Source organism: Neofelis nebulosa, chromosome 10 (assembly GCF_028018385.1).
Source record: "Neofelis nebulosa isolate mNeoNeb1 chromosome 10, mNeoNeb1.pri, whole genome shotgun sequence".
NCBI classification, from domain to species: Eukaryota; Metazoa; Chordata; class Mammalia; order Carnivora; family Felidae; genus Neofelis; species Neofelis nebulosa.
The window spans coordinates 60,185,890-60,202,763 of NC_080791.1; the positions used below are offsets into that span (position 1 = coordinate 60,185,890).

Consider the following 16,874-nt stretch of genomic DNA (forward strand, 5'->3'; position numbering starts at 1 on the left):
CTAAGGCCCTGTGAGGTAGGGGGGGTGGTAGTTTTTTTAAAGGAAGGGATGCCAGGTAGATTTTGTAGAATCTTTGACAAATAGAATTGTTTGCATATTTGAGCTAGGGGAAATAGTAACAGTGTCCTTAGAAGGGGTGCTGGGAGGACTGACCTAAGAGGACTCTCTTCTAAAGCATGGCTTCCATTCTTCTAAACAAAGTACATCATGTCTATTTTTTCTCCCCTTTCCTGGACATGAGATTTTAAAAGATGCTATCTGCCAAACTTAAGTAACAATTTCGTTCTCCATTTGTATAGATCAAAGACATATTAAACTATCAATTTTGATTCTAAAATGATTCCAGCTAAAAGCAAAAGTACTTGGTATTCTAGTGTGACTCTGAACTTTGTCTTGAGAAAATGTTTACTTTCTACTGGAAATGATTTGGAAATAATTCCAAAGAATAATTTAGAAATAATAAACTCACAGATCTCCAGTTCTGTCTGTGCTATTCTTTGCAGGATGGGATTTTTCACAGGAGGCAGTGGAGCAGTACTGGCAAACCAGGAGGCTTTTAGAGAGAAACCCAGCAGAACTGGCCTTTCTCTGTTGATATAGCACAGCAGGGGCAAGTGGCATTGGACTTCTGTCTAAACCATTTCAGAAGTCATATCAGTATAAAAAAGTTGGCATCCCCTTTTTGCTTTTACATAAACCCAGTGAGACATATGTTTCTTCTGTTCCTTTAGCTCTATAAAAATTACTTTGCTAAGTGAATCTTCAAGTCATTTAGTTAACTGCCTCAGGCATTGTTGCTACATTTTGGGGGAGAAAGATACAACTGGCTTTTTATTTCTCTTGGATTCTTTTAGATACTTTTTCTCCAATAACAAAAAACAATTAGCATCAATGCAGTGATTTAAAACTTATCACAGGCATTTTCTATTTATATTAAATAGCTGCTTGAGGGTAAACGTTCTTCCTTGTATCCCCATTTAATAAAGGAGCATCTCTCACCTATTTCTGTTACCAAGTCCTGAGGATTCTATCTCTCTTATATATATTTTATATGCATCTCCTATGATACTGCCTTAGCTCAACTTCATCTTTTTGAAAGATTTATTGAGTTGTAACTGATAATACAATCAGGTGTAAATATTTAAAGTGTATAATTTTTTAAAGTTTTGACACATGTATTCAGATGGCTATCCTTTATGAGATATATGCTTTGCAAAGATTTTCTCCCAGTCTGTGGCTTATCATTCTTTTAATAGTATCTTTTGAAGAACAGTAAGTTTTAATTTTTCTGAGGTCCAGTGTTTCAATTTATGCTTTTAAGAATTATGCTTTTGGTGTCATATGTAAGAAATATTTGCCTAACCCAAGGTCACACAAGCATTTTCTCCCATGTTTTCCTCTAGAAGTTTTATAGTTGCAGGTTTTACACTTAGGCCTCTAATCTGTTCTGTATTAATTTGCGGATGTTAGTGTTAACAAAGAAGTCCCAAGTCCTTCTTTGTGCTTCTGGGTGTCTCAGTTGTTTCTAGAACCATTTGTTGAAAATTCTGTCCTTTCTCCCACCGCATTGCCTGGTCTTTTGTTAAAAAACAGTTGTTCATATAAGTATGGGTTTATTTCTGGTCTTTGTATTCTGATCCACTGATCTATTTGCTTGTCCTTATGTCAATACCATGCAATTTTGATTACAATAGTCTTATAATAACTCTTTTAGTCAGATAGTGTTAGCTCTCCAACTTTGTTTTCTTTTTTCAAGTTGTCCTGGCTGTTTGATCTCGAATCAACTTGTGAATTTCTATAAAAAAAGCCTACTAGGATTTTGACTGGCATTGTATTGAATCTATAGCTCAGTTTGAGAGAACTGACATCTTGACAATATTGAGTTTTCTGATCGATGTATAAAGTATATCTCCCCATTTAGTTAGGATGTATATTTTGTAGTTTTCAGTGTACAGGTATTTCTTTCATACCTTTTGTCAGATTTATCTCTAAGTATTTCATAGATTTTGATGGTATTATAAATAGTACTTTTAAAATTGTGGTAAAATAGCCCCTCCCCCGTTCATGCTCTGTCTCTCTCTGTCCCAAAAATAAACAAAAAACGTTGAAAAAAAAAAAAAAAGGGGGGGGGGCGCGCCTGGGTGGCGCAGTCGGTTAAGCGTCCGACTTCAGCCAGGTCACGATCTCGCGGTCCGTGAGTTCGAGCCCCGCGTCAGGCTCTGGGCTGATGGCTCGGAGCCTGGAGCCTGTTTCCGATTCTGTGTCTCCCTCTCTCTCTGCCCCTCCCCCGTTCATGCTCTGTCTCTCTCTGTCCCAAAAATAAATAAAAAACGTTGAAAAAAAAATTGTGGTAAAATATATAAAAAAGTTGACCACGTAAATGGTATTTAATTCCTGATTGTTGTTTATATATAGACATATAATTGATTTTTATATATTGGTCTTGTATTCTGCAACCTTTCTAAACTCACTTATTTGTGAGATGCCATCAGAGTTTCAACTGAGGTAATCAAGTCTTCTAGTAAAGAAAGTTTTGTTGTTTTCTTTTCCAATCTGGATGCCTTTAAAAAAGTCTTCTTCTTGTCTGATTGCCCTGGTTAGTATCTCCAGTACAGTGTTGGGAGAAGTGGTGAGAGTAGGCATCATTGTCTTGGTTCTGATCTTAAGGAGGAAAGAATCCAGTCTTTCATCATTAAATATAAGCATAGTTGTGGGCTTTTTTTCCCTTTTATCAGATTGAGGAAGCTATTACTAATTTGGAAGCTATTACCATTTTATCAGGAATGGATATTGGATTTAAAAAAATTTTTTTTAACGTTTTATTTATTTTTGAGAGAGGGAGAGACAGAGCATGAACAGGGGAGGGTCAGAGAGAGGGAGACACAGAATCCGAAACAGGCTCCAGGCTCCGAGCTGTCAGCACAGAGCCCGACGCGGGGCTCGAACTCACGGACAGCGAGATCATGACCTGAGCCGAAGTCGGCCGCTTAACTGACTGAGCCACCCAGGCGCCACGGATATTGGATTTTTATCAAATGAGTTTTCTGTGTCTATTGAGATGATTGCCTGGTTTTTCTGTTTTTGTTTGCTAAGATGGTGAATTACATTGATTAATTTTTGAATGTTAACCCTGCATCCTTGGGATAAACCCCACTTGGTCATCATCCTTTTACTATATGGTTGGATTCTATTTGTTAAAATTTTGTTTCATATTTTTATACCTTTGTTAATGAGGGATATTGGTTTATAGTTTTCTTGTAATATCTTTGTTTTTGGTATCAGGATTATGCTGACCTCATTAAATTAATTGGGAAGTAGTCTTCAATTTTTCAGAAGACTTCATATATAATTGGTATTATTTTTCCTTAAATACTTGGTAGAATTCACTAGTAAAGCCATATGAGCCTGGTGTTGTCTTTGTAGGAAGGTTTTTAATGACAGTGTCAATTTCTTTCATAGGTATAGGACTGGTAGGTTATTTACTTCTTAAGTGAGCTTTTGTAGTTTGTGTCTTCAATTTGTCTATTTCATTACATTGTCAAATTTATAAGCATACATTTATTCATAATCTTTTCTTATTATTCTTTTAATATATTGATATACCCAAAGAACCAGTGTTTGGTTTCAAGGATTTTCTCTATTGTTAGCTATTTCATTGATTTTTACTTTGATCTTTATTATTTTCTTTCTTCTGCTTACTTTGGGTTTAACTTGTTCTTTTCTAGTTTGTTAAGGTGGAAACTGAGGTCATTGACTTGAGACCTTTCCTGTTTTCTAATATTGGCATTTAGTACTATAAATTTCCTGTAAGTACTGCTTTAGCAGCATTTCACAAATTCTGGTGTGTTGTGGCTTTTTGCTTTTTGCTAACTGATTTATAGGTAGCATAGACAGAGTAAAAATACCTAAAATGAAAACACAACTGGTGGTAAATGCTTATTCTTTTTTTTTTTTTTTTGGTCTGATACAGTCTTCAATAACTTGATATCCCTCAATAATGTATTCCAATTTGAGGAATTATTTTGGCCCTGGAAATTCATGCCTCTGAAATCTGTCTTGTATCTTATATCCATCTAGTATTGGCTCTTCACCATGTTAGATGATATGTTTTATTTTTATTTTTATTCAACTCAAATATTCTATTTACTTTCTATTTCCTTTTTGATATCTTCTTTGATTCATGAGTTTTGTTTTTTTTTTTTAGAAGCATGGTATGTAGTTTTCAAATGTTAGGGGATTTTCTAAAGATTTTTCTGTTATTGATTTCCAGTTTAATTCCATTGTGGTTTGAGAACATACTTTGTATGGCTTGAATCCTTTACAGTTTTTTAAAACATTTTATTACATTTCTGAATATTATATATCTTGGTAAATGTTCCATGTGCATTGGGCTGTTGTTGGGTGGAGTGTTCAGTAAATGTCAATCAAGCCATGTTGGTTGATGGTGTGGTTCATGTCTACTATATCTTTGCTGATTTTCTGCCTAGTTGCTCCATCAGTTATTGAGGGGGAGTATTTAAATTTTCAACTATAATATTGGATTTGCCTATTTTTTCTTGCAATTAGTTCTGTGAGTTTTTGCTTCATGTATTTTGAAGGTATGTTACTAGGTGCATAAAGATTTAGGATTATTTATTTATTTATTTATTTATAATGTTTGTTTATTTTTGAGAGAGAGAGACAGAATGTGAGTGGGGAAGGGGCAGAGAGAGGGAGACACAGAATCCAAAGCGGGCTCCAGGCTCTGAGCTGTCAGCATAGACCGTGATGTGGGGCTTGAACTCACTAACCGTGAGATCATGACCTGAGCTGAAGTCGGACGCTTAACCGACTGAGCCACCCAGGTGCCCCTGTTATTATTTTTTAAAAGTTTATTTATTTAAGGGGTGCCTGGATGACTCAGTCAGTTAAGCATCTGACACTTGATTTTGGCTCAGGTCATGATCTCATGGCTTGTGAGTTTGAGCCCTGCATTGGGCTCTGTGCTGACAGTGAGGAGCTACTTGGGATCCTCTCTCTCTCTCTCTCTCTCTCTCTCTCTCTCTCTCCCTCTGTCTCCGCCCCTCCCTCACTTACCCTGTCTCTGTCTCTCCCAAAATAAGTAAATAAACTTAAAAATAAAACAAAGAAAGAGAGAAAGAAAGAAAGAAAGAAAGAAAGAAAGAAAGAAAGAAAGAAAGGAGGGACTGCATGGCTCAGTTGGTTGGGCATCCAGCTTCGTCTCAGGTCATGATCTCATGGTTCATGGGTTCAAGCCCCACATTGGGCTCTCTGATGATAGTTCAGAGCCTGTAGCCTGCTTTGGATTCTTTGTCTCTCTCTCATTCTGCCCTTCCCCAACTTGTGCATGTGCGCTCTCTCTCTCTCTTTTGCTTTCTCTCTCTCAACAACAACAAAAAAACATTAAAAAAAGAAAAAAGAAATGCATTAAATATAAAAACACAAGTATATTAAAAGTAAATACATGGAAAAAGATACACAAAACTAATAATCAAAATAATCAAATATCAAATAATCAAAATATCAAAATTATATCAAAATCTGATAGCACAGAGCCTGATGTGGGGCTTGAACCTATGAGGCTGTGAGATCATGACCTGAGCCGATACCGAGTCAGACCCTTACCTGACTGAACCACCCAGGCGCCCCTAAATGCATTTTTTTTTTAATATATGAGATTTCTTGTCAAATTGGTTTCCATAAATGCATTTGTTATAGGCAGTTTATGATTGGGTCTTATATTTTTTGGCAATCTGATAATCGCTGCCTTTTAGTTGGGGTATTTAGACCATTTACATTTAATGTGGATATTAATATGAGTAGATTTGAGGCTACTATCTTGCTATTTGTTTTCTGATATTTTTCCCTACTGTTTTTTCTTCTCTTTTCTTTTTTTTTCTACCTTATTTTGGGTTAATGAGTAGTTTTTTATAATTCCATTTGATCTTTTTTTTTGTTGTTTTAACCCTGCTTTGTTATTTTAGTGGTTGCTTTAGGAGATAAAATATGCATCTTTAATCTTTCATAGTCTTCTTTCTAGGGATGTTATTATTTTATTTGTTATTGAAATATAGTTGACAATATTTCATTAGTTTCAGGTGTATGACATAGTGATTCAACAACTCTATATATTATGCTTTACTCACCATAACTGTAGCTACTATCAGTCACCACACAATGCTATCTGCAACACCATTGATTATATCTCTATGCTGTACCTTTCATCACTGTGACTTATTCATTTCATGACTGGAAGCCTGTCCATCCCACTCCCCTTCACCCATTTTGCTCTTTCTCTAGCCCCCTCTCCTCTGGCAACCAACCACTAGATTGTTCTCTGGGACTGTTTCTGCTTTGTTTGTTTGTCCATTTATATTGTTTTTTTAGATTCCACATCTAAGTTAAATCATATGGTATTTATTTTTCTCGAACTTCCTTCACTTAGCATAATACCCTCCAGGTCCATCTGTGTTGTTGCACATGTTAAGATCTCATTCCTTTTTGTGGCTGAGTAGTATTTCAGTGTATATATACCACATCTTCTTTATCCATTCATCTATCAATGGACACTTAGGTTGCTTTCATATCTTGGCTATTGTAAATAATGCTGTAATAAACAGGGGTGCATATATTTTTTCAAGTTAGTGTTTTCATTTTTTTAATGTTTATTTATTTATTTTGAAATAGAGACAGAGAGAGTGAGAGAGAGAGAGAGAGAGAGAGAGAGAGAGCGCATGAGGGGGGCGGGGAGAGGCAGAGAGAGAGAGAGGGAGAGAATCCCAAGCAGGCTCTGTGCTGTTAGCACAGAGCCTGACATGGGGCTCAATCTTGTGAACTGGGAGGTCATGACCTGAGCTGAAATCAATAGTTGGACACTTAACCAGCTGAGCCACTCAGGCACACCAGTGTTTTCACTTTCTTTGGATAAATACCTAGCGGTAGAAATACTGGATCATATGGTAATTTTATTTTTAATTTTTTGAGGATCTTCCATACTGCATTCCACAGTGACTGCACCAATATACATTCCCACCAACAGCGCATGAGGGTTCTCAAGAGCTATTATTACACCTTGTCACATATAGTGTAAGAGCCTAACACTAGTGTACTTCCATTTATTCCTAAATCTTGGTTCCACTCTCTGCACTGTGGCCTGGAAATTCTTTCAGAGCCATAACTAGGACAAGTATATCACCTGCCTCATTTGTTTACCATCTCTCAAGGACCAATGTCCATTATAGGCTGATGTCCAGTGTCTTTAAAACCATTGTTTCATATATTTTGTCTTTTCTCTTCTTTTGGTTGTTTCAGGAGAGAGGGTAAATTCCATTGTAGTTACTTCATCTTAGCCTGAAGCAGAAACCTCAGCTTAATCATTTTGCTTGGATGCTTTCATACTGTACTTCTTGGCCTGTCTAGCTCTACTGCAGTTTGTCCTTCAATTGGTTCTAGAGGGATCTTTCTAAAGTAAATATCTGACCAGGTCTCTGCTTAAATTTTTCAGTAGCTTCTTATTTTTTATTTTTATTTTTTTAATAGTGAAACAAATATGCCAGAACACCAAATTTCTAGGTGGAAGAAATATTCTTAATTGGAACCTGGACGAATAAAGGTATTGCTAAAGATGTTACAAGTAAATTCCTGTGTAATCACATATGATAATCTTATGTTACTTGGAGGAGATAAATACTGGCTTTTCTATTCATTAGGTAACACTTGAGTTTGTGAAGAATTAGCAGTAAGCTTAGGTTACAACTGCTGTCTCATTTGGGACTTAACAAAATGAGGTACTTGAAAGCTTAGTAGTTGTTGATGAAACAATTTTTTATAGAAAATGCCATTGACTTTTTTTAGTGTTTATCAATGAGATGTTAAATGCTGAAATTAAATGCCCATTTGTAATCTCAACTGAATTATTTCAGTTGGGGGAAAAAGTTCAATATGTATATATAAATAAAAACCTGGTGACCTTTTATATCCTGAGAGTTTCTTTATATTTTAATGCCATGTTTCTCCATCATGCCTTATTCACCTCTGTAGTATTGGCCCCCAAAAGTACTGTTTTCTCCTACTATTTGTGTAAACGTGCCTTCATTACAAAAAAATAAATAAATAATCAGGGTGCCTAGGAGGCTCAGTTGATTAAGTGTCCAACTCTTGATTTCAGCTCAGGTCATGATCTCATGGTTTATGGGTTTGAGCCATGCATTGGGCTCTACACTGACAGCATGGAGCCTGCTTAAGATTCTCTCTCCTTCTCTCTCTGCTTCCTCCTTCAAAATACATACATAAACTTAAAAGAATTACTTGAAGAAATTACTTAAAAGAATTATACCTTCTATATACCAGGCATTGTGCTAGATTAGTTTAGCGTGTCAGGCCCATGCTTATCTCTGTGATCCACTTATTTTCTTCTTTTCTACCACTCTTCATCACATCTACTCTATAGCTGCACTAATTTATTTGCAGTTGGGAGGATATGTCGTTTCCTTTCATCCCATGTTGCTTTCATAGATACTGTTCTCTCTGTCCCTCCCCCTTGTTGATCTGATTAAATCCTATTTGACAACACTCAGTTTAAGTCTTCTTTTTTTTTTTTTAATTTTTTTTTTAAACGTTTATTTATTTTTGAGACAGAGAGAGACAGACCATGAACGGGGGAGGGTCAGAGAGAGGGAGACACAGAATCTGAAACAGGCTCCAGGCTCTGAGCTGTCAGCACAGAGCCCGACGCGGGGCTCGAACTCACGGACGGACTGCGAGATCATGACCTGAGCCAGAGTCGGTGGCTCAACCGACTAAGCCACCCAGGCGCCCCTTAAGTCTTCTTTTTATTTTCTCCCTTTATTCTCTTTATTTTCCATATTCTTTTCATTCTTTCTTTTATTTCAAGATTTTATTTAAATTCAAATTAGCTAATGGATAGCATATAGTATAGTATTGGTTTCAGGAGTAGGATTTAGTGATTCATCACTTACATATAGCACCCAAAGTATACCCTTCTTTAGGAAATCTTCCCTGGAGACCATAGTTTAGGTTAGATGCTTTCTGTGCTCCCACATCTCCTTACCCTTATCTCATCACAGCATTTAGTACACTAATTGCAATCATCTATTCCCTTGCCTGTTTTCCCACCAGATTGCTTGAGGACATTACCTTATATGATTTTATATCTTAACACTTTGCACAGGGCCTGGTCCAGCATAGGGATGTGGAAGACAGAAGTTTGTCCTTGGCTCTACCATTGTGAGATCTTACACAAGTTGTTTGGCTCATTCAACATTCCAAAGCCTAGGTTCTCTTACTGCTCTGCAGCCGTGTAGACCGGGTTTGTGCTGGGTAGCCTAGTGGGCCTGTCACATGAGGCCTTGGCCCAAGTGCCAGATTCTCTTTACAGTGATGATTCAGGAGTTGAGGTTGACACCACATCAGAAAACTAAGACCCCTGCCTCCCTCTAGGTGCAGGTGGCAAACTGCTAGTGAGAGCCAGAAGGAAACCACTTAGAGAGACAATGGGCCACAACGTGTCTTTGCTCACATTTCTTCCCTCTGGTGAGCCTATAGGTGTATCCACCCAGATTCTAACCAGTTTTCAATATCTATCGCTTGTTGAATGAATGTATATTTCTTCATTCATATATATGAATGAAGAAGAAATTACTACTGAGTTTGTATTAAATCCTAGGTGTTTTCAAACATATGAACTCATTTAATTCAACAACTTGAAGAGATCAACACTGTTAGATGGTAAGCTACCTGGGTATCTGTCTCAATCACTGCTCTGTTTCCAGTGCCTGGCACAAAGTAGTACAAAATAAATGTTATGAATGACTGGAAAGAAATTTTATAGAAGGGGAAATTGAGGTTCAGAATGGTTAAGTGATTTACCCAAGGTGATCCATGGCCAATAGGATGGAAATCAAAGTCTTCCAGCTTCAAATTTAGTGCTTTTTCTGATAAATTCGACAATTAAAATCCGGCCTTCTAACATGGCCAGGTATTTGGAAATCCTGAATGACTTCATTTTTTGTGGCTATTCTAAATTAAAGTAGGAGAGTTTACGCATTTTACATAAAAATCTTTCTCAAAGGAAAAAGGCCTTTTCCCATGAAGCATAGTGTGGAGGCCAGGATAGATCTTTACTATCTGAGAAGCTAACTGATCATCAATTTATAGAGGTCTCTGCTGATAGGTATAAGTGCTTTAAAAAAAAATTCTCTCCTTTACTTCCATGAGAAGTCTATCGGGGGCAGTGATGCTGTTGGTGGGAAAACATAGTGGAAATCCTGATGGGATGTGCTACAAGTGATCCAGGACCTACAGATTGCCTTCATTTGTTAATTAATTAATTAATTAATTCATATTGATTCTCTTTTCCATTCAGTAAACTTTACAGAGTATTTAGAATGATCTAGCCCTGTGTTAGGCATTGGGGAATACAGAAATAGAAAAGACATGTTCCCTACCACTATAGTGCTTGTATATAGCACAATGGAGAAGAGAGACATGTGACTAATAATAACAATATAACATACATGTTAGAAAAGAAGTCTGAATAAAGAAAGTGCTAAGTAAGCAGAGAAGGGAGTGCTAGTACTCATATTTTGAAGGTTTTAGAAGAGAGGATTTAGAAACGAGCTCCAAAGCATTTCCACAATGAAGAGCTAGAGCTAGGTTTTAAGGATTAGTTGGTGTTTGGCAGTCCACAAAGAGGGAAAAGAGCTTTTCTGGAAATAGCAAAGACCTAGAAGTCTGAGAGCAATGTCCAAAGATGAGTAGCAAAATAGTGCAAGACACTGATTGTAGATCAGGTCTGCTAAGTTCAGAGCAACAGCTGAGGCAGCATCCAGGGAAGAGCTGTGAAGTTCAGGTCATCTGTTTGGTATGAGTTTGACTGTTTACCCAGTGGTTTCCAGCTTCATAAGATAATCAGCTAGGTGCTAGAAGAGAATACTGTAGCTTATGCTCATATTGTATTTATTTCATTCTTTAATTTTTGTGTATGTTTTACAGTATACCTAATGTCAGTACATGAGTCTGATTTATAAATAGATAGTCCTGTGTTGGCAATGTATGCTCCAAATACAGGTAGGTTATGTCATTAAAAGGGTTGGAGACTACAAAGTTAATCACCTTATACACTTGTCTTATGAAGGACTATTTGGTGCTGAAAACACCAGAGATTGGCCTTCTCTGACGCTGTGTAGTATTGTCTGTCATTTTGCCCAGAGAGGTAGTTTTTGATCTCTCTAGGGGCCTCATGGACAGGCTTAGGGTGATGAGAGGCTCATGACTTTAGAAGACTCTCTCTTGCTTGCATATCCTCCTGGAATTTGGGCATGTGAGTCATTTGGAGACTATCTGTACTAAGCTCTCCTTGCCAAATTCTGTGGCCTTCTAACAGCCACAGCTCTCTGTACTTGCTATTACCTTCATCCTCACTTTGGCCTGGAGATTCTTCCCATTTTCTCTTTTGGAATGAGAAAGTAGAACAAGCCTTTTAACTTTTAGGCACTTGAACCTTAGGGGTAAGGGACCCTGATATCTTGCCTTGGCTATTGATTGGGATCCAGGGTCACTCTCTGATAAGGATACAGCCCAGCCTGGCTTACTTTGCCCAGACTGTAGTGACTCTGGGTGGCCAACACCATGCTGCCAAGCTTACCTAGATAGCGTGTGTGCCTAGGTAACAGAATGATGTGTAGAGCACATGTACACACACACACACACACACACACACACACACACACACACCAAAATAACTACCTCGAGGTTTGTGCTGATATGCTAAAGCCATTATCCTCTTCCCAATAGCTTAGCCATGTAGGGGCTGACTATGTTAAGAGTCCATCCTCATTGGAATGCAGTGGCCCCCTTACCTTATAGACCTCCATCTCACTTAATGTCGTGTTTACAGCAGTGGTTCTCGGCTGGTGGGCAATTTTATCCCCCAGGGAACATTTCACAGTACCCGGAGACATTTTTGATTGTCATGACTGGCAGCATGCTACATCTCGTGGGTGGATGCCGGAGATATTGGTTAATATCCTCCACTGCAGAGGACAACCCCCCCCCCCCCGCCCCCAACAAAGAATTATCCTGTCCAAAATGTCAGTGGTGCAGAGACTGAGAAACCCTGGTCTAGAGTGACTCCTGCCCAACTGCACTGCAGTGTAAGGTGCAGATAGGGGAGTTCCTGCATGCCAAGTGTCTGTGTTTGGGCTTGTAGCAAGGCATCCTCCCAGGAGACAAAAGGCTCTTGTAGCACAGCTAGCCTCAGGCCTTTCTAGCAACAGAAAAGTGGCCTTCTTTCCACTCCACATGCCAAGCAGAAAGGCCCCATTGTGCTAGACGTGGCTGAGCTCCCTTGGCAGCAGTGGCAGGAGTGTGTTGTTCTCTGTACTTCACAGGCTGGTACTTGTCCATCTGCCTCATATCTGAGTGTCCCTCTACTACACCTTCATTAGCCAACGTTCTAGACCATAGTAAATGAGCACATTTGTAATGTCTACTAATGGATTCAAAGGCATATATTCCTTCTCAGGAGGAAAAGGCCAATACATCCTGCTTTTCTAACCCTGCTCTGTCATCCCTCCTTTCCCAAACCCTAGGATTTCAACATAGCTCTTGGAAATTAATTTCTCTTCTCTTTCCAATATATTCTAGTCTGGGAATTAGAAATTTAACCAAGCAATGACCAAGCACCCTTTTCCTAATCCTCTGGGATCTTGTCTCCTAGGATGCAGTCGAAGTGCACTAGAGTGCCCCTCATTTCCTCCCAAGGCACCTTCCTTTTCTCACCTCCTGTGCCTCTGCAGACAGTTTAATGGATATCCAAAGTCTCAGCTACAAAACTTCCCTCCTGAGCTCTAGTAGCTTCTTGAGGACATCAAGAGTTCAGAGCGTTTTTGCCTCCAATTTTGTTTCATGCAGGATGTCTCAGTGTTTGCTTTGTACCACGTGCTGGGCTCCACTGAAGGGGAAGTAGGTGAGTGGAGGGACAGGTCCAGCCTTCCAACTTCTCCAGCTTATCTGAGAGTGACAGAAGTAATCCAATATCTGAGGCGTGTTTACCAGAGGAATGCCTATTTTTCTGACAGGCATTTCAGAAGTTAACCATCCACATGAACTGTGTATTTGTTTAAGGAGATGATTGTTTCTCTTTGGAAGCCCACAGTCAGACCATTTCTGGAATTCCTTGTTTGGGGTGGTTATTCCTTGAGTAAATTCTTATTGATGCTACTGTTTAAGAAGCTTTACCTTAGAGACAGTGGGGTGAGCAAAAATGGACAGGACGTAGTCCGTGTCTTTGATGTTTCCTGACTTTCATTTTTATTTATTTATTAAAAAAATTTTTTTTAACCTTTATTTATTTATTTATTTATTTATTTATTTATTTATTATTTTTTTTGAGCAAAATGGTTTTTTATTATTACTCTTTTTTTGAAAGAGAGAGAGAGAGAGAGAGAGAGAGAGAACACATGTGAGTGGTGAAGGAGTGCAAAGGGAGGGAGGGAGAGAGAGAGAAGAGAGAGAGAGAGAAGGAGAGAGAGAGAGAGAGAGAGAGAGTAACCTTTATTTTTGAGACAGAGAGAGACAGAGCATGAACGGGGGAGGCTCAGAGAGAGGGAGACACAGAATCTGAAACAGGCTCCAGGCTCTGAGCTGCCAGCACAGAGCTTGACGCGGGGCTCGAACTCACGGACTGTGAGATCACGACCTGAGCCGAAGTCAGACACTTAACCGACTGAGCCACCCAGGCGCCCCTGTTTCCTGACTTTTAAAGGAAAATTGGACAGCACTCTGATGAAAGGCAGTTTTGGGGAAAGACATGGACCTTAAGAGAAGAGGGTGATAAATCTCACCGTTTCATTCTCTTTCGTTTCATTCTCTTTCATTCTCAACATTTTTTGGCTTCTTACTGCTCGCAGCAAGTAGTTTTCAAACTTGAGGAATGTACAAATTCCTTTTAAGGGAAATAATTTATCTTGGACCTACAATGCTGACTTAAACTGTTTTTATTATAACAATGATTACTCAAATTATTATCTAAATGTGTACAAACATAAAATGAGGTTTAAGGTGCTATATAAAATTTGTATACAAATATAAACAAAAACAGGTTTATACATTAAATGAAAGCAAACTTTAAATCCAATAAAATGGCATCTTTTTTGCTGCAACTCAGTTGCTCCCAGTCTTTTTAAGTTCAGTATGCTGGTATTCCTGCCATGTGCCATGTGATACACAGGTCATTCGTCTACCTGTCTGTCTGTCTGTCTGTCTATCTGAGAGAGACAGCAAGAGCACAAGAGTGCATAATGGCTTAGAGCAAGGGTTACAGAACCACACTGCTTGAGTGCAGGTGTTTGCTTTGCCAATTCCTAGCTGGGCAACTTTCGGAAAGTTATATAACCTTTCTGTGCCTCATTTTCTCCATCTGTAAAATAGGGATAAAACAGGACCTATCTTTCACATGGTTGTTGCGAAGAACAATGCATTAATGTATATGAGGCCTCTAGAAGAGTACCTGTCATATAGTAAGTGCCAATGTAAAGGATGGCATTTGTTAGTATTATTATCATTATTATATTATAGTTGAGGGTTATTTCACCCAAATACCGGTATAGTGAAAGAGCAAGACCATCCCCTGTGGGTCAAACAAAAGGTACAGTATGTACCCCTTTTATACTGAGGATTTGTAGGAGAGGGGGATGGTAAACACATAAACATGTGGTCAACGAGAAGGCCAATGTGACTGATGGTAAGTTCAAGTAGTTCTTGCATTCTGGAGTCAAAGCTTTGCTTGTCTCTTCCCACAGTGTACAACTGGACTGTGGATGAGGTGGTGCAGTGGCTGATCACGTACGTGGAGCTGCCTCAGTATGAGGAAACCTTCCGGAAGCTGCAGCTGAGTGGCCATGCCATGCCGAGGTCAGGAGGAGACTGGATTCTCTCACTTGGGGGTGTAGGGAATGGACTGGGATCGGCCCAACATCAGGTTTCTCTGGCCAGTTAATGAGGCTCCACTTTTTTCAGGGCACACTCTCTAGACCTCTCCTCTTCTCGCATCCATTGTGCACTTGCTCTGAAGTGTGATGGACACTTGGCATCCGTTCTCTTATTTAACATTTCTGTCGATCCTGGGAGTAGTACTAATAGCTGTCGTTTATTGAATGCTTAGTACATGGCAGGCACTCCTATGCACCACTTCATATACAGTATGTCACTTAATTCTTACATCAATCCTGTAAGGTAGGTATTATTGTATATAGACAATGAGACTAAGTAACTTTTCTAAGGTCACATGGCTAGTTAGAGGCAAAACTGATTTGAACCTAGATCTGGGTAGACTTCAAAGCCTGTGGTATTTCTCTTTTCTTTTGCTGTGCTCCCAGCAGCTGCCTCTTTTACTGCCCAGGAGCCTCGGGGCTCTGTTAGCCTCCCTTGAATTATCCATATAGAGTGTGTCTACTCTAAAGACGTGGTGTGAGGTGGGGCTGACTCCCACTGGCCCCGGCCTCCTCTCCGGGATGACTCTTCCAACAGCTGTGGTACCCTAACTCTGCCTGCTTCACAGGTGCAGTAGGCCAGGGCCTGCGGGGGGTGGGGAGGGGATGGAGTACTGCATGGACTTCTTGTTATGTCAGACTAGTACCATGTGTCATGCAGCCATTAATCCATTTACTTATTCATTCGACAAATATTTACTGGGTACCTGCTCCGTGCCAAGCACTTGTGCTGGGTGCTGGGGATAAAGATGACAACAGCCTGCCCTTGCCCTCCAAGGGCTTACTGTCTGGTAAGTGCTGACTGTGTATAATCTGTCATCCTATTATGTAGGTGCATCTGGTTATGAGCTTCAGCAGAGGGGAAGGAGGGAGGTGAAGCTGCTGGTGCACCCACACTTTGCAGCCTGCAGCCGCAGAGCTACTGGGCGCTGCTGCCCCCGCCCCCTGCCTGCAGCCTCCTTTTCACAGCTTCTCCCTACCCTGGAGAGAGTAATAATCTTACTGTTTGTACAGCCCCTTCTAGAATACTTTCCTGCCTATTATTTCAGTTGGTTCTCAACAATTCTGGGAGGAAGGAATTACTACCCCGGCTTTTGGGTGAACAAACTGAATTTCAAATATTTTATGATTTATCCAAGCTGGTAAGTGGCAGAGCTGGGATTTGAGCCCAGGTCTTTTCATGAAACTTTACCAATTATCTACCCCGTGCCGGGTTCTCTCCTAGGCCCTGAGGACAAAGAAGTGTATCAGACCCCATCTGCCTTGAGGAATTCCATGTTTAATGAAACAGACAATTAAATAGATGATTGACCATGAAACTCCAGGATCTAGGTTTATTTCCCGTTACCCATGGAAATTGCAGTATCGCCTTGGCCCATTCCATCTTGAGGAATAGCTATGGTTCCATTAGAGCGAAAACATAGGATGAGAAGTCAGTTCTCAGGTCATGGGCTCTTGGTGCCTCCCTGTAGCTAGACCAGATCCAGCCAGGTCAGGCGGGGGGTGGAGGAAGCCAGGCTGTGGCACCTTAGTGACAGCAGGAAGCCTGGAGCCTTCGGTACACGGAGTGTGGGATGGAGTGGCAGTGGTTGTAGGCCCACCACTAGGCAGCATGGTGTAATGGGAAGAATCCAGAAGATTTGAGTTCATTTCCTGCTTTTGCCACTTACGTGCTATGTACGTGACTTTGGGCGAGTTGCTCAACTCTGAGTTAAGTCAGTGGTGCAGTGAAGTGGAGCTAGTGATGGACCTGTGTCCTTCCAGTCAGAGGACTGAATGAGGCATTGTATGTGAAGTGTCGGAACAGGATGAGAGATGCAGTAGCTGCTTAGTAAATGTTAGCTCCTTTCTCGTTTCTCTCAT

At 39.8% G+C, this 16,874-nt stretch overlaps 1 protein-coding gene across 5 annotated transcripts in view; it reads left to right on the forward strand.

The window, feature by feature from the left end:
- The window catches only part of STIM1 (stromal interaction molecule 1), a 188,249-nt gene that overhangs the window by 138,481 nt on the left and 32,894 nt on the right, over nt 1–16,874 (forward strand). For all 5 annotated transcript variants that reach the window (XM_058687951.1, XM_058687954.1, XM_058687952.1 and 2 more), the window contains exon 4: nt 14,823–14,934. In XM_058687951.1, coding sequence (XP_058543934.1) covers nt 14,823–14,934 — 112 coding nt within the window. The remainder of the gene's footprint in view (nt 1–14,822; nt 14,935–16,874) is intronic.